At 33.4% G+C, this 22,839-nt stretch overlaps 1 protein-coding gene across 9 annotated transcripts in view; it reads left to right on the top strand.

Annotated features, from left to right (window-relative positions):
- The window catches only part of RALGPS2 (Ral GEF with PH domain and SH3 binding motif 2), a 186,791-nt gene that overhangs the window by 137,242 nt on the left and 26,710 nt on the right, over nucleotides 1-22,839 (top strand). For 4 of the 9 annotated variants that reach the window (XM_009439001.5, XM_001155266.8, XM_009438990.3 and 1 more), the window contains 8 exons: nucleotides 5,234-5,371; nucleotides 6,633-6,723; nucleotides 11,191-11,258; nucleotides 12,800-12,935; nucleotides 13,693-13,844; nucleotides 17,361-17,415; nucleotides 19,953-20,030; nucleotides 21,634-21,739. In XM_009439001.5, the coding sequence (XP_009437276.1) occupies nucleotides 5,234-5,371; nucleotides 6,633-6,723; nucleotides 11,191-11,258; nucleotides 12,800-12,935; nucleotides 13,693-13,844; nucleotides 17,361-17,415; nucleotides 19,953-20,030; nucleotides 21,634-21,739 (824 nt within the window). The remainder of the gene's footprint in view (nucleotides 1-5,233; nucleotides 5,372-6,632; nucleotides 6,724-11,190; nucleotides 11,259-12,799; nucleotides 12,936-13,692; nucleotides 13,845-17,360; nucleotides 17,416-19,952; nucleotides 20,031-21,633; nucleotides 21,740-22,839) is intronic. The other 5 variants (XM_001155326.8, XM_054656202.2, XM_054656223.2 and 2 more) reach the window with 2 other exon arrangements.

Raw genomic sequence — 22,839 nt, 5'->3', positions numbered from 1 at the left:
AGAATCATTTCTTTGAATTCCTATGCCATATGTAGGTATACCAGAGGTTGCAAACACAAGGGCCTAGAAAGGCAAATGCTCACAAGAAGAATGGAGCAGGTAATATAAATCAGTGAAGTAAATCAGTAGTAAGATACTGGAGGGAAATGAAGTTTATGGCAAGTTGGCATCCTTTTGGTTAATTTAAAGGGATCTGCCTGCACCTTCTCAGCTGTGCTTGTGGCCATGAAGGATTATGAGACAGTGTTGCCAGATCTTCCCATTATTCAGGAAAAAAGAGCCGTTTAGATTTTTCCTGTAATACTTCCTGATTTTAAAAAACATTGGGACAGATGTGCTGCCAGCTTCTGGCCTCTGATTTGTATTATGTATCGTTTCTTGAGCATTCAGTAATTATGTTGTAGTCACTAATGGCTTAAATCTGGGAAAAATAAGAGATAATAAATTCTTTCTGAGCTTTTAAATTTCAGCAGTTTGGAGCTTTCTAACTTGAGCACTTAGTAATATCACTAGCCAGGGTAGGAAATTGGAGTGACAGGTATTTAGGGACAGATTATGGTTAGATATGTTAAATTGAAAATGAAAGTCAGGAGCTCAGTTATATGGAGAGATTTGAAAGTCACCAGCAATTAGGTAGTAGCTAAAGCTATGGAACTAAGATACTAGAGAAAGTACATGTAGAATGTAAAGGAAGATTAATGACAGACCATGATACCAATTTCCAGGAAACCAGCTTCCAAGAAACATGAGGAAAAAGAAGAATGGTGGGGGCTTAGGGGGAAGATAGGAAAGTTCAAGGTAGGGAAAACCTGAGAACTAGACGAGAATGGTTACAATACTGCAGAGACATTACATAGGGAGGGGAGACCAAGAGAGATGTTTTAAGACTTAGAATGAGAAAGTTATTAATGCCATTGCCAAAATAAGTGATACATACAGATTTCAGATTATTTAGTGTGTTGAAGGGTGACTAGATAAAATTTAACTGACAAATTAGTGTCCACAATACATTAAGAAATTAGAAATCCATAAGAAAAAGACAACCCAAAAGAAAAAATGGACAGAAACATTTATTACATAGAAATATATACGTTTAACCTTATTACTAATCAAGGAAATAAAAATTAAGACACAGAGAGATACCATTTTATACTCAGAAGATTGGCAAAATTGAGATGGATAATACCAATTGTTAGCACAAATGTGGATCAACAGAAGCTTATATACCATGAGTGGGAGTATGAATTGATACAGCTTTGAAAAATAATGTGACACCATCTTGTAAAGTTGAATATTAATATACTTTAGCACTTGGCAGTTTTGCTCCTAGGCATGTTTGTATATCCTGAAGAAATTTTGTACATGTGTACTGGGAGATGTGTATAATAATGTCTATAGCAACATGGTTGGGGGTGGGATGGGAGTAACTCAAAAGTCTATCAAATAAAATGGATGAGTTACAATTGTCACACATTAGCTTGTTCTCATTATAAGGAATTACAGCAGCATTTAACAGCGTGGACAAGTCTTAGAAACAAAATAGACGAAGCAACCACAGAAGACCATATTTTTAAATTTTATTTAATAAATGCTTATAAATCACTTGGTATGTACTAGACACTATTTTTTTGAGACGGAGTCTTGCTCTGTCACCCAAGCGGGAGTGCAGTGGTACGATCTCGGCTCACTACAAGCTCCGCCTCCTGGGTTCTCGCCATTCTCCTGCCTCAGCCTCCCATACTAGACACTTTTCTAACATTACAAATACTATTATTTAATCCACACATACAATAAAATATGATTTTTAAAGCTCAAAAACAGGCAAAAGTAGGAATACAGACAAATGTCGGGGAAAAAATAAGGGAATGATCTTAAAGTTCAAGGTAATGGTTACTTCTGGACAGGAAGCAAGGAGATGAAGTAGAGAAGGAACATACAGATAGATGCAACAGTATTGATGATGTCGTAGTTCTTTTTTAAAGTAGTTTACCCCAACATATTAAAATATTAACATGTAACCAATAAAAACGTTAATAGATATTTTACATTAATTTTTCATGTTAACTCTTCAAAATCTTGTCTGTTTTATATTCAAATACACCTCAATTCAGAATAGACCCACGAAACAGTAGTCACATGTGGCAAGTGGTTATCATATTGGACAGCACAGTATAGCGAGTGACTACAGGCGAGTTGTCATCTGAGTTTAATAAGATGGAAGAATGGCAAGAACTGGCACATTAGTACCCCGCTCAAATCCCACTTCTTCCTTGAAGCTTTCTCTGATCCCATCAGCAAGGAATGACATTTTTTTGCACAGAATTCTTATGAAACTCCTGTTTAAACTTTTCTGTGCTACTTTTTTATATCTTTTATTGCTGTTATTGATGTACATATGCCAACATCCCTGTGCCATTTCCTTGAGGAATCTTTTAGCTCTCCTTAGGGATGTTGTAGTCATAAGTTGACTGGTCTTTCACAAATGTTTATTATATTGTTTGATAACAACAAGTGTCACATGTGTTGATAATTTTTTCTTAGGGCAGGAGTCTCACCATGTTGCCCAGACTGGTCTCAAACTCCTAAGCAGTCTGCCCGCCTCAGCCTCCCGAAGTGCTGAGATTACAGGCATGAGCCACCGTTCCCAGCAATAATTTTTGTGAAATCACGATTCTCACACAAATATGAAATGAATATGTGTCAGAATTTTCATTTAAATTATTAAATTTATAAGGGAATCAAAAGTGTGTCAAGGGAGAATTCAAAGTAACACACATATATGCAATCAGGAACGCTGAAGTAAATTTACAAATAGTTGCAAAATTGGTCAACACTGATTAGATCCCACTGGACATAATTCTTTGGCATGTTTATGGACAATAATTTGTATTACCAGTTTTCAACAGCTGTGCAGAGTTGTAAAATAGCTCAGAAGGACCAAATGGGTGCACTGGAGACAGGATACCCAGTAATCTTTTTTCCCATCTCAAAGTTTTTCACAATTTTCCTGACACATGTGTATCAAATATTACATTAAAAATAGAACGAAGAATAAAAGAAGTGTACTATTCTATGTTTCTCTTCCAAGGTGTTTGTTGAAGGGAGGACAAGGATGTTATCTTGAGGCGTGGGATCAGATTTGAAGGAAGAGTTGCTTAGATTTTGTTTTATAAGTAGGGGAGATTTAAACATGTATATTGGGCCAGGTGCAGTGGCTCATGCCTGTAATGCTAGCACTTTGGGAGGCTGAGGCGGGTGGATCACTTGAGACCAGGAGTTCGAGACCAGCCTGGCCAACATGGTGAAACCCCATCTCTACTAAAAATGCAAGAACTACCCAGGCGTGGTTGCGCATGCCTGTCATCTCAGCTATTCGGGTGGCTGAGGCACAAGAATCACTTGAACCCAGAAGGCGGAGGTGGCAGTGAGCCGAGATCGCACCACTGCATTCCAGCCTGTGACAGAGCAAGACTCTTTCTTGAAAAAAAAAATGGTTTTAAAAAAAATATGTATACTGGCTCTGGGGAAGGAGCCAGTAGGGGTGAATGATAGTAGAGGCAACAGTGGTTGTCTGGAAGGAGGCAGCAACGATTGCATTCAAAATTACAGTTGAGATTTCGGAAGAAGAGAGAGATGATTCTTCCTCCAAGATTGGGGAAAGTGGGAAGAACCGCAGCTTCATTTGGAACCTCAGATTCATTTGGAGTCATAGGGAAATAAAGTTGAGGTTATCTAAAGAAAAAAAAAGTATGATAGGTGGCTCAAAGAATACTGTAAAGATTTACTGAGTGGAAAATGAATGATACTAGGATGAGTAAAAAGATTGCCATGCCAACCTTTTATGTTAAGCACCTATTGTCAAAACATTGCACAAGATTTTCTTTCTCTTGGAGTGCAAGATAGAGCAACTGCCTTAAATGAGTTTGCAGTCTTGAATAGATAAGATATAAATGTAAAAAAAAATAAGTAATGAGATTTTGAAGTCATGAAAGTCATTAAGTGAATAGTAAGCACACATAATGTATGATTTTTTAATAGAATATAAGTAATTTTTTTTTAAATTGGGCTATAAGTGAAACGTCTGCGATCCAGCTGTCACTAACAGGTTGCATGGCATTAGACAGGTCCCTTTACTATCTATGTATTTCAGGTTCTTCATCTATAAAAGGAGAGGATTAGACTAGACAGTGTCTGAATTCCTTTCTTGGAATCTGTGAGAAAACTAGAGAATATTGACACCGAATTAGATAAGCAAAATATAAGATTTGGATAGGCAGAGATAAGTCCAGAAAACATTTAAGGTATAAGAAAAAGCTGAGTAAAAACAGGGTTTATTTAGAAGGCAGTGGGTATGTCATTTTGGTTGCATTTACCCTGAGAGTACATGAACATGAAGTAATGGGGTAAAAGTAGGAAGGTATGTTTTTCTTTTCTCTCCAGCTATAGCTGTCTAATACATTTCACATGTGCATTGTGAACTCTCCAGAAATAATCTTAAATAAGTGACCTTTCATGTTAAGGACTAGTACAACCAAATTTTAGAGGATGTGTTATTTTTGTTGGTACAAAAAGCATGGAGGGTAAGAAATAGTTAACTTCAATTTGTAGTCACATGAACCATTTCAGAAATTTATTTGTTGATCTTTAAAATGTAAAACATTTCTACCAGATTGAGATAATTTTCAAAGTAGTTAAGACTCAAATGATAGCTATCAACTCAAGGCAAGAGAGTAAAAACAAATATTAAATAATTTCCCTATGTCAGTCAGTGGCTGGGCTGCTGGCTAAATTAATATCTTCAAGTTGTAACACACCTTGGAAAATGGATACTTGCATAGGTTTTAAGTCTGAGGTTCTCAGTTTAAAATAACTCTCCATTATGAAAGTAGTCAGAGGCAGAGCCAATTGAAGAACTCAGCTCCTTTCCATTAATTCCCATATGTGCTGGAGTTTCTAACTCTAGCCTCAAATTATACTTGAAAATGAAATCACAAGAAGACATTTACAAAATAGCATATTATTACAAAAAATTGGTATATGTCTGACCCCAACTGTATGGAAAGCTAGGCCCCAGTAACCATATGTTACCCAGGCTTCAGTGTATTAATAGCAATATATTTTAAATGTAGCGTACAGTGGAATATATCTATAAACAACCCCTTCCCCCCTTTTCTTTGTCATAGTCTCCCAACCTACAACTAAGAAAACGTTTGTTTATCTAATTTTATTTCAGGTATCTATTTGTCAGATTTGACATACATCGATTCAGCATACCCATCAACTGGCAGCATTCTAGAAAATGAGCAAAGATCAAATTTAATGAATAATATCCTTCGAATAATTTCTGATTTACAGCAGTCTTGTGAATATGGTAAGTTTCTAGGGGATAATGCCAAGCCATTAAGATTGCTGTAATCCAGTGATTTATTTACACACACTGATGATCACTTTTCACACAGCAGGGGACATCAATTATTTCCATTCTAATGTAAAGGAAAATAATGCTTGTTTTATTTTGCCATTTACTATGTAGCATCCTGTTTAAGATCTTGCTTTTAAGGAATTTAAGTATTTAATATTTAAAATTTTTATTTTTATATTTTGCTTTTCTGCTATTTTGCAGCAACTTTCTCACAGCACAAAGGCACTAAGTATTTAATATTACTACCTCACAGCTATTTGGCCCTTTATAGCACAGCTATTTGGCCCTTTATAGTTTACAAAGTCATTTTCTAGTCATTTTCTATTATCTCATTTGATCTCCCTGATCTATTATGTAAATCGTTCTTACAGTTTTCAATTAGGGAAGTGTAGCTGAGACTCTTGAGCCTCGTGACAATTGACCAACTTTCTTGAGTCAGACTATCGAGTAAATAGCCAGTTTTTGTCCAACATGTATTTTATGGAATGACAAATATAGAAACAGCTACATAAGCCCAAATGATGAGAAAAGGCATTTTTTAAATGTTTAAATACTTCCAGTTTGATAGGAAATAAAGTTAGGCTGTTAATACATAATTTTTATGGGTTAAAAAACTGAGTTTTACATTATATGATTACTTCAAGTGAATTTATCTTAAAGCTAACTTTTGCTTCATGCATCTATACTTTCTAGAAAACCTCAAAAACTTCCTAAAACTATCAGTGTGGAGATAGAATCTTACTGAAAGTTAAATCAAATAATTCCTTATTTTGTCCTTTTCTCAGTATTTTAAACATAGCATCAAGTTGTGATGTTAAATTAATCTTGCTTGAAACTTATAAGGGGAGGAGATAAACCACATTTATAAATGGGAACCAGGTTTCTTTAAAAGAAAAGTAACTGCCTTCACGTCTTCTGTTTAGTTTAGAATAGTTCTTGATCTTTTTCTGTGAAATTTCTCAAATATATGGGACTTTATCATTGGAGCTATTAAAAAAATACAACAATCTATACAAACAATATACAACTGTAATTTTCTAAATTACCTTCAGATTCACATTAAAGTTTATCTCAGTAATGTCCTTCTAGAGTTAATTTAAATTTTGCTGCCATGTGGCCTTAATTTACCTTTAAGTTATTTTCAGCTTAATTTTTAAAGTTCTGGTTAAGATGTATTTTATCAGATAATTATTTATCACCTTTTGCCTAGATATTCCCATGTTGCCTCATGTCCAAAAATATCTCAACTCCGTTCAGTATATAGAAGAACTACAAAAATTTGTGGAAGACGATAATTACAAGTAGGTTGGATCTTCAAAAATGGTTTGTATAACTTTGTCCTGTCCTCCACCTTTCTATCCCTATGTATTTAAACATCTAAATCCTACATGGTATCATACAAAGGACTAATCCAGTGGTTTACAGCAGTAAAGGTACTAACATGTATTACTTCTTAATCACTTATTATGATTGAGCCAATATACAAATACCTCATCTGTTCTTTTTAATATTTTATCTCTGTTTGTAGAGAGCTAACGTTTGATAGTTCTAATTTAAATTTCCTTTCCCCCATATTCAATCATTGAATCCTTATAGAATTTGTCTTTTAATAGACAGAAAAATTAATGAAACTTTTTAAAGTAGAAAAATTACTCTTCTTTAATGCTAAGTATTGACACATCGTTGTTTGTTTTTCATTGTTTTTGCGGATTGAGAGACTATTGGTCCATCTTGTCTCAGGAGAAGAAACCTTTCTCCAATGTAGCAGAATTATCCTTTTCCCTGTATTATAGCAAGTTCTTTATTAAAGATTTTTGAGGCCGGGCACAGTGGCTCACGCCTGTAACCCCAGCACTTTGGGAGGCCGAGGCGGGTGGATCATTTGAGGTCAGGAGTTCAAGACCAGCCTGACCAATATAGTGAAACACTGTCTGTACTAAAAATACAGAATTAGCCGGGCATGGTGCATGCCTGTAATCCCAGCTGCTTGGGAGGCTGAGGCAGGAGAATCACTTGAACACAGGAGGCAGAGGTTGCAGTGAGCCGAGAGTGCACCATTGCACTCCAGCCTGGGCAAAAAGAGCAAAACTCCGTCTTAAAAAAAAAAAAAAATTGTTTGAAATCATTTTTAAAATAGCTGATATCCATTTTTATCTCCTTATATCCACAGTATTTCCCAAAGATGGAAGAGGAAATTTTTAAATTATTAACCCTTTCATCTTTCGTTGATATCGTTTACATCAAAACTGCTGGGTTTTTTTTTTTTTTAAGGTAGGAGGATAAAGAGCTTATTTCTCTTGAAGCTTCACTCTTTTCTTTTAGCTTCATTTGTTACTTTTTTTAAAAAGTTTACTTAGCTTTATTATCCCATTTGTTCGCAAGCTTTCAAATTGAATTTTGCACTTTCACAAATATTTTTTCCAATAAAAGGTCGTGTTTCAAAAATTTATCGAAGTGAAAGACTAGATTATTTTTCAGTGTTAATGCATTACATAGAAATATTTTTTATCTTCCTTTGGTAATGATTATTAACTTCCTTTTTCCAGATTTTGACAGTTTTTAAAAAATTTTGTAGAACAGAATTAGTCCCAGTAAATGGCTAGAGAAATTCTGGAAAACATCTAGGAATAATTTTTCTAAATGCATCTAAAATTTTACTAATGTTTGAAAACACCTTTATTGCCATCTTCTCTCTCACACCATAATAGCAACACTGTATTTCTGTACCAATTTTCATTCTACAAAAAGTTTCTACATGGTTACTTACTTGAAAATGTATGAAGTCAATGAAGAAGCTTTTTAAGACTGGAGTTGTTTCACAAATCTGTTGCCCTAGGTTGTTTTTCAAGTTTGATGGTCTGTGTCTTATACTTACCACTATTTTTCCCTTCTCTCTAATTACTGACATAGAACTCCTACCTAATAAATACTTAAGTTTTGTCCAGTGAGATGTAGAACAGATATCTTAAAATTCAAAATGTGAGTAAGTAGCTATTAGTCATTTATCTGGCTCAAGAAACTTACTGAATTTAAAAGAATTTAAAGTTTATTAGATTGAAATGTAATCTAAGAAAATTTTGCACAGTTTATAGAGGATGGCAAATTTTTTGTGACTACTGTAAAATTATAATACAATATTTATTAAAGCTAGTTTTTACTTTGCTAAAAGGGTAGACTTAGCCAGTGAAGCCATGAGGTAGTTCTGACATTCTGTAAACTGACATATCATATAATGCCTTCATTTTTGTAGGAAAGCTAATGCCATTATACTGGTTTTTGTTTTCATGAGGAGCTAGAACCAGAGCAGCCCTTCCATTACATTGACAGATATTTACTAAGGTTTTGTTATAGGCCAGTTACTGTGCTAGTTGCTGGGATTATAAAAATAAGATACTGTTCTTGCCCTCAAGAAGCTCAGTCTAATGTCAGATACATCCACAAAACAGATGATTATAAAACATTTCAAACAGAACCATAATAAAGATATGCCAAGGATGCTATGGAAACATAGATAAGGGGGGACGTAACCTAGCTTTACCTAGGAAAACTAAAAGGAAATAAGAACAGCTTCAGGAGACAGCGTCATCTGAGGCTGAATCTTAACAGGTGAGTGGGAGTTAGTCTCACGTGAAGGGTAAGGAAAAGTATGCTGGGGATGGAATGATCAAAGGAATGGGATAAGAAACAGTGTCTTTGCATGGCGAACGATGAGTCATTTGGTGTTATTGGGACATCATACGGGACTAGAGAAGACATTGTTTTTCTTTTTCTTGGAGGCGGAATCTCACTCTGTTTCCCAGTTTGGAGGGCAATGGCGCGATCTCAGCTCACTGCAACCTCCGCCGCCTGGGGTTCAAGCAATTCTTCTGCCTCAGCCTCCCGAGTAGCTGGGATTACAGGTGCCCGCCATCATGCCCAGCTAATTTTTGTATTTTTAGTAGAGATGGGGTTTCACCATATTGGCCAGGCTGATCTTGAACTCCTGACCTCAGATGATTCACCAGCTTCGGCCTCCCAAAGTGCTAGGATTACAGGCGTGAGCCACCGCACTCACTGACAGATTGTTTTTCTAAAAATGCAGTGTGTTGCCTGAGCCTAATAATTTAGTGTGTTTGAAAAATAGAGCATTTTAAGATGTCATTAAAATTATTAGAAAAAATTAGAAGAAAACATTTTTTAGAAAAAATGCCTTTTATGACGAAAAATTTGTAAATAGAAATGGCATGTCACTTACAAAAGGCCTGTTTTGGGCAACTTCATCTACATAGGCAGCCAGTATAGATATTACAAATTACATGTCTTTTGATCAGGATGAAAATTCTTCTGGGTGGTTTTATTTTAATACTGAACATATCTGTTCTTAATGAATCAGCATCTCTATTATTATGTGGTGCTTTGACGATGTTGTAAGCAGCTGGCACTCAGACTAGCCTTCACTGCTTTTTAAAGATGCCTCTGCTTTTTATATTGCTGTCAGTTTCTAGGTGCTACCAATAGCAATGTGATTCACCCAATAAGCTCCCTTTCTGTTCCTTTCTATTTTGGTGCCATTGGGAAATGGTAGTTATTTCATTTACTACTTTTCTTTCATCCACTAGACTGTAAGCTTCAGAAGGACAGGAAAACCATGTCTGCCGTAATCTCTATTGTATTCCAGTTCTGAGCACAGTGCCCAACACAAGTGTTCAGTAAATATTTGTCACATGAATGAATGCAGTATAGTTTGTAGCCTAAATAATTAAACATCTTCATAAAAAGAAAAAGTCTGGTTAATCATTTATCTATTCAATATATGCATTTTATATTATCAAATAACTGGAATATAATTAATAACCTACAGTAGATTTATCATTATAAATGCCTCTTGTATTATTCAATTATTTTTAAAATTTTAGTCAGTAGAATACTAAACAGTTTTTATTAAATTTCAGACAGACTCAGCAATATTAAGCTTCGTGTATTACACCAAAGCATTTTCTACAACTACTTTAGTGTCCTGTTTTCTGAAATAGCTTCCACTGATAGAAATCATAATCTCTTTCACTGTGAAACTCAGAACTGGATATATTATCCTAAATGGAACTTAAGTACCATATAATAAACTCTGACTTAGGACAGGGACTTACTAGGAATTTTGCAAACAACATTTTTATTTGTATAGATCTTTCTGCTGAAGAGTTCTGTCAGCTGGTTTGTTAGATGGTTAGTTTTAAATAAGATGTTTTTAGAAATAATTTGCATAATATATTTAATAATACATATGAAAGTTTCTGAATTTAAATGTAAAGTATCAGTGTAAGCTCTAAGTTGAATCATCATTTAGTCATTGATCAAATATCTTTAAATGTGTTCCATGGTTTGGCAACTTTGGGGTAATTGGGGAGATTTTTGTGTTTTTAAATACAACTTTTTAATGTATTTTCCCTTCCTAATATTTCCTAAAATAACCATAAGATCAGCTTTGTATGAAAGAGATAAGAGACTTAACATCTTAATTTAAAATTGCCCTTGGCCAGGCTTGGTGGCTCATGCCTGTAATCCCAGCACTTTGGGAGGCCAAGATGGAAGGATCGCTTGAGCGCAGGAGTTTGAGGCTTAAGTGAGATTCCCTGTCTCTTAAAAAGAAGATTGCTCTTGAAGAAAAGTATATAGGTCAGATTATTTCATAAAAATGTTTTTAGTTTTTTTGTGAGAAAATACACAACTTTAATCTTATTTTGTCAAATGTTAATTAATCATTGTATGTATTTTGTCTTTTTAAAATTCAGGCTTTCATTAAAGATAGAACCAGGGACAAGCACCCCACGTTCTGCTGCTTCCAGAGAAGATTTAGTAGGTCAGTACATAGTTTTCTCTTGTTACCAAATCTAAATCAGATAACCTAATAAGGAAGAATATACTCCAAAGTAAATAAAAACTTAGTACATCTTATACTGCATGTAAAATTTATTTTGATATTAAAATCTGTCCTTTCTGGGTTGTTTTTTAATTTAAAAGTTGCTGGCCGGGCAGGGTGGCTCACGCCTGTAATCCCAGCACTTTGGGAGGCCAAGGCGGGCGGATCACAGGGTCAGGAGATCAAGACCATCCTGGCTAACACGGTGAAACCCCGTCTCTGCTAAAAAAATAACAAAAAAATTAGCCGGGTGTGGTGGCAGGCACCTATAGTCCCAGCTACTCAGGAGGCTGAGGCAGCAGAATGGCGTGAACCCGGGAGGCAGAGCTTGCAATGAGCCGAGATCATGCCACTGCACTCCAGCCTGGGTGACGCAGCAAGACTCCATCTCAAAAAAAAAAATGTTGCTATAGTTTGTCAGTAGTGTACAAACAAGTATGCTACCTAATCAAGGAAAATAGATAGATGCAACAGATGGAAAATAATAGATAAGTAGTTATGAATATTCATTTTTGATTAAGAATGCACTGTCCTAGGCAATGAAGGTTGATTACACTAGAAATTTCTGTGGTCTAATGGGAAAGTCTACTAATTTGAATAATTATAGAAGTCAATTTTAGTGACGTAATTTTTTCAAATGTTCACTTTAATACTAGACCAAGTATTAAAAATGTAAAAATCATAGTTCCTTACTTTACCTGTTACATTGTAATGGGGATATTATGCATATACCACAAATAATTTTTTAAAAAACATAAAATTGTCATTATTTAAGAAATCCCTGATAAGTACCTTTTTTAAAATTCCCAATATAGGCCTTCGCACTAAGTTTCATGTATATTCTAAAAATATTTGATGGCTAATCTGATAAGATGTGAAGAAGTGGAGAAACAAACCATGACAATGTCTATGGGGAAGAATATTCCAAGCAGAAAAAACATTGCAGTTTAAATTTCTTAAATTTGCTTTTCTTTTTATTCTTAAAGTGCTGTTTTGCACTTTTATAATATTCTTTTATTTATTCCCATAAGCCTGAACAGTGTCAGTGTAGATTTAATTTCTGATTTGAGTGTTTGACCTACCCTACACATTCTTTATCTAAGAGGAAGTTGAAACTAGGAGTAAAGAAGTAATGTATAAAATTAAAAGAGCACTGAACCTAGGACTCAGAAGACCTGTGTGTTTAGTCCAGATTTTGTCTGTGATGTGAAAGCTAGTCTCTTCTAATTCTACTTCTTCCTATGTAAATGGAGAAAATATTTACACTGCCTCTACTTAGTATAAGTAAGATAAAAATTAATGGATTTTGTATGGTTTGGGATTTTGTGTTTTAGGACTTAGAATATATTTCTCATCTTCAAGCCAATTAAATAGAACTAACATCAGTACTATCTCAAAATTTGAACCACATTTAATATTTTCTATCAAGGGATTGAAAAATAAAGTAATCATTTGAAAATCTCTTTAAATTTAACCCTTAGGTCCTGAAGTAGGAGCGTCTCCACAGAGTGGACGAAAAAGTGTGGCAGCTGAAGGAGCCTTGCTCCCACAGACACCGCCATCCCCTCGGAATCTGATTCCACATGGACATAGGAAGTGCCATAGTTTGGGTTATAAGTCAGCATTTTTAATTTTATCTTTCAAATTTTTAAGTCTTTTGTAATTGGATTTATTGTCGATTTATTAGTTCAGTAGAAAATGGTATCCTTGAATAGTTTTCTTTTTTCTTAATAGCTGTTTTCTGATTCAGTAAAATGCCTTGTTTGCCTAAAAGCTTTTATTTCTTACTTTACCTGAATTTGGAAATGGGATTTTGTCAACAATGCATTTATATTTGGGGACGATAAATGAACATTACAGAGGGCCATCATAAATAAAATCAGGATAGCAATATACCTTTTTAAAGAAGTTATAACCTTTATATCAAGACAGTCATTGTTTGTCTTAACCAAAATAAGTCAAAAATAACAGCTATAAAAATTATTTTCTTTATTCCTAAATATAAAGAAAACTGACTTTTTGTTTAACTTCATTAGTTTTGCAGTATTGTTTTTTCAAAATGGGGACACATGTTCACTTTTGCCATGATTTCTCTGGAAATGTAATAACTGTTCTCCAAAAGTGAATGTGGAAACAATTTTTTAAACGGACACGAGGCTTAAAATGAAATTATTTTAAAGTATGCTCTAATTATATAGATAGATAGGGCCAGGTTTCCTAAAACATTTTCCCTAAACTGTTCATTTGAGGCTTTTATGGTAAGATCTGAGTATGACAGTTAGGTAAATCTTTTATGTCCTAAATCTTTATATAAAGAGCAGTTTTTAAATTAGTAACAATAATAAAAGATATGAACTTTTTTTTCTGTTTCCAGTTTCATTCATAAAATGAACACAGCAGAATTTAAGAGTGCAACGTTTCCAAATGCAGGACCAAGACATCTGTTAGATGATAGCGTCATGGAGCCCCATGCGCCATCTCGAGGCCAAGCTGAAAGTTCTACTCTTTCTAGTGGAATATCAATAGGTGAGAAATACTTCTCTGAGAGGGTTGCAATTTAACTTTAAATAAAAATGTTAACAAAACTTGGCTGGAAAAAAACCCCACCACACATAGAGAAAATTTGGTTAAAAAAACAAAGTAGCAGTTAAATATGGGATGAAGTTAATAATTTGTGATGGTTTTAAAAGTGCTTGCTGTTTTTAACTCCAGAAGGGGAAGCATTTGAAGAAGGTGGAAAAAGAACATATGGGCTGGTTGAATTAGTTAACTGCATGTGATTTGGATATGGGGAGGAGGAAGAGTGTGGAGTCAAGAATGACTTCCGGTTATTTGGGTTAAACAAGTATAATAGTTAGATGATGATGCTATTACCAAGGTAGAGAAGACAGAGTAATAATCTGTGGGCAGTGAAGCGTTTGTGAATTTGGGGAATCAGGTGTGATTTGGACATGTTTAGTCCCTATGGAGATGTCAGGTAGGTTGTTGAATATGTGAATCTGGAGCTCGGGGATAAGGTCAGATCTGAAGATATACAAGAGGTAGCATATTTATAAGCCATGATTGGTTGAGGGTAAGAGAGAGTGTACATAAATAAAAAAAATTCTCACATTTAGAAGTCTGATTATTTTTTAAAAGAAGGATGAGTCATCAAAGGAAACTAAAAAGGAGAGATCAGTGAAGTAAGGGGAAAAAAACAAAAGCCCAGTAGATGAAGTATCTCAAGGAGGAGGAAAGTACTGAATGTGTGAATATCAAATGCAGAACAAGAGAGCTAAGATGAGAATGGGGAATTGACTGGGGGATTTGGCAAGATAAAAGTCATTGGTGACCTTGATAAGAGTTGCTTCATGGAAGTGTCAGGGCATGGCCTGGATTGGAGTAGATTTGAAAATGAGAGGTGAGGAAACAGAGATAGCTACTGTGAAGGAGAGCAGAAAATAGAGACCATATTAGAAAGGGATGTGAGATTAAGAGAGGGATTTGTTTGTTTTTACTTCCTAAACTTTTAATTTTTGAGTCTTCTAGATGAGCATTATTTCTTGTTACAATTAGAAATTATTCATATAGCCTGGGCAGTGTGGCTCACACCTGTAATCCCAGCACTTTGGGAGGCCCAGATGGGCAGATCTCTTGAGGTCAGGAGTTCAAAATGAGCCTGGCCAACATGGCAAAACCCCATCTCTACTAAAAATACAAAAATTAGCAGGGCGTGGTGGTGCATGCCTGTAATCCCAGCTACTTAGGAGGCTGAGGCATAGAAATCATTTGAACCCAGGAAACAGAGGTTGCAGCGAGCCATGTTCGCAGCACTGCACTACCCTGCCTGGATCACAGAGCGAGATTCTGTCTCAAAAAAAGAAAGAAATTATTCATATAATAGCTACTTTTATTTTTAAAAAGAAATAAAGGAGGAATATGTCTTCATCTATGATTAACTACCAGATTGTTCAAGGACTAAGCCTATTGTTACTAATATCTTAATCAATATTGGTAAACAGCCAGTAGAAGGAGATGCAAAAGGAGATTGATTTTCTGGAACATACTGACTTTCTTAGCCCTTGAGAGTTAAAATTAAATTATTTCAGAGCTCTCCATTACCATTCAGTAGTTGTTTATTCTGATAGTCCCCTTTTTATATAAAAATGCAAGTGATTAAATGATAAAATGTTTTAAAAAGAAGGCAAGTTTGTCACCTGAAATACCTCTTATCAGTGTTCTAAGTTGCCTATATGCAAATACTAATCTCAGTATGAAGAATAATTTTGCAAAGGAAAGAACTTTTTTTCAGTCAAAAAATTTCTACACGTATGGAATTTGGCATGCCACTTAAAGCAAAAAGTTTTTAAAATTACAGCTCTCAAGTATATAATATTTTACTCTTTCTCATAAGTGTTATAATGAGAATTATTCTGTAGTTTATAGCTTTTACTTTTCATGGATGTCCTTTTGGCTACCACAAGATTATTGTTTAGTTATTTTATTGAGTTACAGTTAGTGTCTCAGTGTGGAGACTTTTCTCTTTTAGAGCAGATTTTTGCATTTGTGTTTATTTTTTAATTATTCTAAGGCTAAGTAAGTAAACAGTAAAAGATCATTGCATCCTAGTTTGTAAACTAAGAACATTACACATAGGCATTTACCTTCGAGGATTTTTGTTTTAAAGCTTTAACAATATGAAAAAAAGAATAAGTCTATTACCATAAGATGATAGGTGTTAATATACACACACGAGTTTTTCCCTTAGCTTTAACTTTTACATGCAATATTAATCTACAGTGAAGGCTTTGAAAATACTGTGGGAAAATTAACCAGTGCTTTGAACAATGGCCTTAAACATTTTCTAATGTGGTATCTATCCTAGATAATCTTGAGTAGTCTCACCTAGCTAACTAAGAGAAGCATATTCACTCTGAGCTTCATGCTTACATTTTCTACAAATAAGTTATCCTAATTATGCTTAAAGTTTCAGTCTTTACCACATAGTGCCACAAATCAAAAGATAATGTAGATAATGTACAAGACCCCACCACCACCACGGGTTACCTCTGGTTCTTCTGAACCATACAATACAGAAAATTATTTCAGTGATTGTTATCTCAGTTTATCCAAGGATGGTACATAACTAGTGCCATTGCAAACCCGTAGAAGGGTATTAATCCATTGTCTCTAAGAGAGACGAGTCTAATGGATACCTTACAGCATCCATTACAGGTGTCTGATGGATACCTTACAGCATTAGAATTTGAGTCTCTCAGAACCCTGCTCGTAAAAAAGAGTTTGAGTCTCTCTTCTTAGAACCCTGTCTGATAGACAATTTAACTTGACCTATTAATCATCCTAATTTTTTTGAGAGCCAGAATTACCTTTAAAGTAACATTTAAGTCAACTAAGCTGTTTTGGACTCTCTAAATTCATTCCCCATAGTTTTTTTGTTGGCTTTTTTTCCCCCTAGCTAATTGTAAACGTTCTGTTTGAAGACCATTTTATTTTAACTGATCTTTTGGCCAAAGAGAAAATTGTTGCATTTTTATAGCACCGGTTTTTGGTTTTTTAAATTTAGAGATTCCATCTTCTTTGTCTCTAGAGACAAATAATTGGATTTCATTAGGCTTTTTATACTTAGGGTAGTAATGGACTTTAATACAAAGAGAAAGAAGTATGCCATGAATCGTCAAGGATTTTATAATTATATTGGTCCTAAATTATGACAAACCTAATAAGAAATTTTGTGTTATTTTATGTTCTCTAATGGTAGGAAAAATTGTTTATTGACATAATGAATTTCAGCTACAAATAGGCAAGCAAAAATGTTTTATGCTATTTTGTTATTTTAGGTTGTCGTGTCAACTGTATTCCAATATATTGCAAAATAAACCTAACAGCAGTAATATTAGAATAAAGAATTAATATGTGGATATGTTCATCTACAATGCGATTGTCATTTTATGAGCATAGTTAATTAATTTATTTTTAAATTGTGAAATGCAAACTAGAGAGGTAATTCTGATGTTTAAAAAATAGAATAACTTTTCATTTTAGGTAGCAGCGATGGTTCTGAACTAAGTGAAGAGACCTCATGGCCTGCTTTTGAAAGGTAAGATAAATTGTCCATTTGAACTACTTTGAGTTTATTTTGTCTGGGTTAAATAATATAATACAAATTTTCAGAGATAATATTTACTACATATCCCTAAGCGATTAAGTTTTCTACTGGTAAAAGAAATTAGAAGTTGATATTTAAGTTTGGATATGTAAGTAATGAGAATGAATGATAGTCTTATCTCTAAATGTTTATTTGGTGGCATGACACATGTATTTGAATTTTAATACATTTACATTTATAACTTAAAAATAATAACTGATCATCGACAAGTAACCTACTTACATATTCAAAAAATTATTTCCTTAAGTTCTGGTTCATTTAAGTAATTTTAAGGCATTTAGTGGAACGGTCAACTTTATTCTCTGCTGCTTTGTCAAGGACAAAATGATTTAATAAATTTTAAATTATACAAGTAAAGCAAGTTAAGGTTAGAATTTAAATGGTCATAAACTCAAAATTTTCAGAGTACACTTTTATACTGAAATACTCTAAGTTGTGCTCCCTTCTCCTTCCTTTGTTGCTTCAAGCTGTTAAATCTGTCATCTGCCTGTAGCAAATATCATACTATATTGAGGTCTAAGTACATATAAGATCTGAAGAATGTGACCAAACAATGCAAATAATTATTTATTAAATGTCCATTAGGATTCTTATGTTTTCATTGACCATTTCAGTTCTGCCATTTCAGACTCATAAGGTATTTGGCTCTTGACCAAAATAATTGCTCCCTTTTTTGTATATGAACTAAGTAACTAAATTTCTAAAAATGCCTATATTCATTACTCAAGCAGGTCATTTAGATTGAATGTTAAATGTCATATTAATACTGAAGTTGAAAATGTGTAATTGCATAACTCCTTATCAGTCACAATTTATAAAACAATTTTAAATTAAATTTTATTTGAAATCGTAAATTTCATGCTGTTTAATTGGAAAAATAGATCCTTATTTTTTATGTGACTTCATAAAGATTTCTCACTATTATGTGATTAAGATTTTGTTTATAAGTTCTACATTGCAAAGTAGTTTTGATCCTTTCTACTCTAATTATCAGTGTTCCCAACTTTTGTTCTCTTTGTTTTGCGGGATAATAATAAGTAAAAACAAATTATTTTTATTTATTTTTGTATTATTTTTCTTGCAACCTTTACTTCTGATCTGTTCATTTGGGTTTGCCTGAAATGTGAAAAACACAAGAATTGCCTTTGACATGTTGTCTGAATTTGTTCAAATTGTCTTTCCCTCTAGAACCAGAACGTAAAACCATGAGAAGTTGATTATAGAGTGTACTGTAATCTTTATATTTAAAAAATATTGATTAACCAAATTGTTTTTTAGATTGCTTGACTTATGACTAACCAGAATGGTGGTGTGTTAAATAATCTGTTCTCATCCCAGCAGGTTACTTATGAAGACAGTATTTAATGATGTTACCTTCACGTCTCAAAACAATTTTTTTGCTTTATAACAGGTGTTTTGCTTTGCAGACATGTGTGGCTAAAAAAAGCTACTTTTCTTATGCCAAGTTTAAAATAGTGGGCTCTTAGAACATTTTGAGAACAGTGAAATGAATGCTGCCCAGCAAGATTCAGACATGAAATAATAGAAAGTGAATAAAGAACTAGGATATAAAGTACTACTCATGGATAGTGAACTTGAAAAATGTACTCTGAATGTTGACATACCATTTTCTGTTCTTATTTTCTAGACAGACATCAAATACATTGTCTTATTTTCTAGACAGAAATCAAATACATTGTTGTCTTTTTTTCTAGACAGACATCAAATACATTGTTTAAGTTGCTAAAATAATGCTTTTCCTTTAAAACATCATTTATCAACAGTGCTACTTTCGTGTTTTCCTAGGCAAAGAAGTATCAGTATTTTTATGTGTCTGTTTTTATTTTTTTTGTTTTTAACTATTATGTGCCATTTTGGATAAGTATTAACTCATCATTTTTATCATTTATTGGCTTTGTCAGTTAATGTAGAAATAATATAATGCCTATATTACTCAGTTCATTTCTTTTATTTACTATAAAGGATAAAGAGGAAAATAAAGTTTTCCTCATGAGTTTACAAGCCACATTGCTTTTAGGTGTCTTCATAGGGGCATATAATAAAAATGAATTACTTATATAAATCCGGGCATCATATTTAAACTAGAATCCAAGAAGTGGTATAGAAACGTAAGAATTTTTGAAGTATTTTTGAGGTTTTTTTTTATTATTTGGCTATAAATAGCTCTTTAATTCTTTTAGCAGATTTGTGAAAGTGAATGTATATGTAAATATATGGTGTGTACTAAATACCTCTAAGTATTTCTAGAGTCAATAGTAGAAGAAAAAATTTTTTGAAATCTATACTGCATGCTTTAAAAAAGAAAGAGGAACAATCACATACTATCCTTTTGTAAGATTTAGAAAGCTATATTACAAGAAGAAACTATTATACTGTTCTAGGTATTGATAATGACTGTGTGAATAAAAGTATATGTAATATATACAATTTATAATGGAATCCAACAGGAACAGATTATACCATTCTCTCGGCCCGGTGACAAGAGTGGCACGAAATGGCTATCGAAGTCACATGAAGGCCAGCAGGTACAATTCCCCTGCATTCAGGGGTCACAGAACTCCCTTATGGTGTTGGTGATTGGCTTACATGGGTGTGGTCTGACGTTATTTCTTTTCTTTCTCAACTAATTGATTTAAAAACTAAACAAATTACCTAGAAAAACTTTCTTTCCAAGATCTAATATGAAGATAAATTTCAACTATTCTTTCTGATCCACAGAGCTAATTGCTAAAACTTGCATCTTAATGTTACATATTTTAAAATGCTTCCAAGTTGGTAGCCTTTAAACTGCACCGGTCTTTCTAATGCTGATAGTTTTTGAATGAACAATATAAAAATCTGCTTCTTTATTCATAAGTTGTAATCAAAGCATTTTCTTTGCTAATAAATTTATATTTGATTTGTCTTTTTAAAAAGTTTTTCAGATAAACTACAGGTCCTGAATGTAGACGAGTCTATTTCATAAAATAATCATTTGTATATTTAAATTCATATTCATTCAGTTGTTTGGTTAAACCAGGTCTCTTTTGGACTGTTATTAGCTGTGGAGGCAGATAAGGGTGGTGTATTGATTGGGAACGTGGGGTTTAGTGGTGATGGGTAATCAATTCATAATACAACAAAATACCAAACTTCAGAAGCAAACTTTACGTCAGTTTGATGGTGTCTAATCTCCGTGCATATACCTCCCTGAATATAAATAGCTCTAGCATGAAATTTCTACTGGTTTATAGGTTCTTAAGTCACTCTGAAGACACCTAAATAATCACAAAGGAATAAACTGGCAAACTTTAGTTTTCATTGCTCTTATAGGAATTCTGCAGCTCATGTCAAGTCACCAGTGACATTTTTATCAGCATGTATGTTTTATTGGCTCATGTAGAAATCATTAATTATTGTATTAAACATAGGACCTTAAATCAATTAGGGAAAGATATTAAAGTGTTGGTTATTTTGTGATTTTTTTTTTTTTAAAGATACGTGAAAAGGAAATCTTGAGTTTTGGGTTTTTTCCTTTCGTGGAGAGCTATTAGGCCATAATCACTTATCCATTGACACCATTTAAATGTTATTAAAATGTATTGCAGAAAGCTAGTTTTTAAAATATAGTATTATTGACTTTATTACTTCTTTCTGCTATTTTAGAATTAAATTAAGCATGTTTTCTTTTTTTCTTTTTGAGCTTGTATTTTTATTTTCAGTTTTATATATACTTAAATACTTTTAACAAATAGAATCCTCATTTTTCCTACCAGGACTTAAAGTTTCTATGGGGAAAATAAGGTTGCAACAGTGATGCAGTGTGGCATGTTAAGAAGAAAACAAATCTTAAATTTTTAATTTAATATTTACTAAAGTGAATTACTGCATTCTTTCTAAATTATACTGTTCAAATATGTAATAAAGTGTGTTTTTTAACCATCTGCTGACTTTAATAACTTTCTAATCAACTTTTTGTACAGCTTATAAATTTCAAGATTAATAAACCTTTAGAATTGTCAGTGTCTTCTCAGCTCTGAATAAAGTAACAAACTTTTAAAATTAAGAATAATTACATTTTATTTAAGTACCTACTTGATGACTATTGTAGACAAAAGCTCTTATGTGTTCTTTTCTTCGTTATTATAGTTCTGCAGAATCAGAAGATTTGGCAGTACATTTATATCCAGGAGCTGTTACTATTCAAGGTGTTCTCAGGAGAAAAACTTTGTTAAAAGAAGGCAAAAAGCCTACAGTAAGATTTCATCATATTATATTTTAATACACCTCTAAAAATATGCAAATTTATAAGACTCTGTAAAAGTACTAAAACAATTAAAATAAAACCTGATTATAGTAGACTTGAAATAATATTAAATAAGGTCCTCCCCTCTTATCCTTGGGTCATCCATTCCAAGATCCCCCGGGGATGACTGAAACCTCAGATAGTACCAAACCAAATTACCATCATTTGGAACATGTTTCTGTTCATGTCTTCCATCCACAAATATAATACCTTTTCTATCTTAACTAAGCACTTAACCCCACACAGTAACCGTAACTTTTGCAGTTTGCAATGCTATAGCAAAACTAGCATGAATTTCTTTTTCCTTCTTCACAATTTCACAGATAGAAAATTTGTTCTTACCATGGATCTTAGCAACCTTAGCGTCTAATTTTTCTTTCCTTAACCCAAGAACTTTTCTTTTCACTTAAGGAAGCAGTGGGGAGTGGGACACAAGGGTAGCACATATAGTGTGGAGACGCTGGACAAAGAAAGGGAAGATTATGTCCACAGAAGCACAGAGCAGAACTGTGTGAGATTTTATCATGTTAATCAGAACAACACATGATTTTAAAACCTGTGAATTGTTTATTTCTCAAATTTTCCAATAAATATTTTTAGACTATGGTTGCCTGTGGGTAACTGAAACCACAGATAAGAGGGAAAATATTGTACACATTTGTTTCACCATGTTTTCTTAACATAAAATGTTATTATATGTGCCATATAGATTTCTGTTAAATCATGTGTTAAGGGTGCTTAAATCCTGTACTTTTTTTTACCCCCATTATAGTTCGTATACAAAATTATTTCTTAGAGAACCCTGAAAGTATATCATGAAGAAGTATTTTAGTATTAAGTTTAGGTAAAATAGAAAATAAAGAGTAACAACCCTAAAAAATAGAATTTGATTGTGTTTTATCATTTTATTTAAATTCCTGTAATACAGTTTTGTTTTCTACATAACATAGAACCCAAATATTAAATGCTTTCCAAACCCATGACTATATTGGGGGGGAAAAAAAGGAAGATTGGTGGAACAAAGCTCTTAATATGTATCAAAGAAGTTT

This window comes from Pan troglodytes, chromosome 1, assembly GCF_028858775.2.
Source record: "Pan troglodytes isolate AG18354 chromosome 1, NHGRI_mPanTro3-v2.0_pri, whole genome shotgun sequence".
Classification (NCBI taxonomy): Eukaryota; Metazoa; Chordata; class Mammalia; order Primates; family Hominidae; genus Pan; species Pan troglodytes.
The sequence above is the reverse complement of the archived record's forward strand: the minus strand, read 5'-3'. Positions and strand labels throughout refer to the sequence as shown.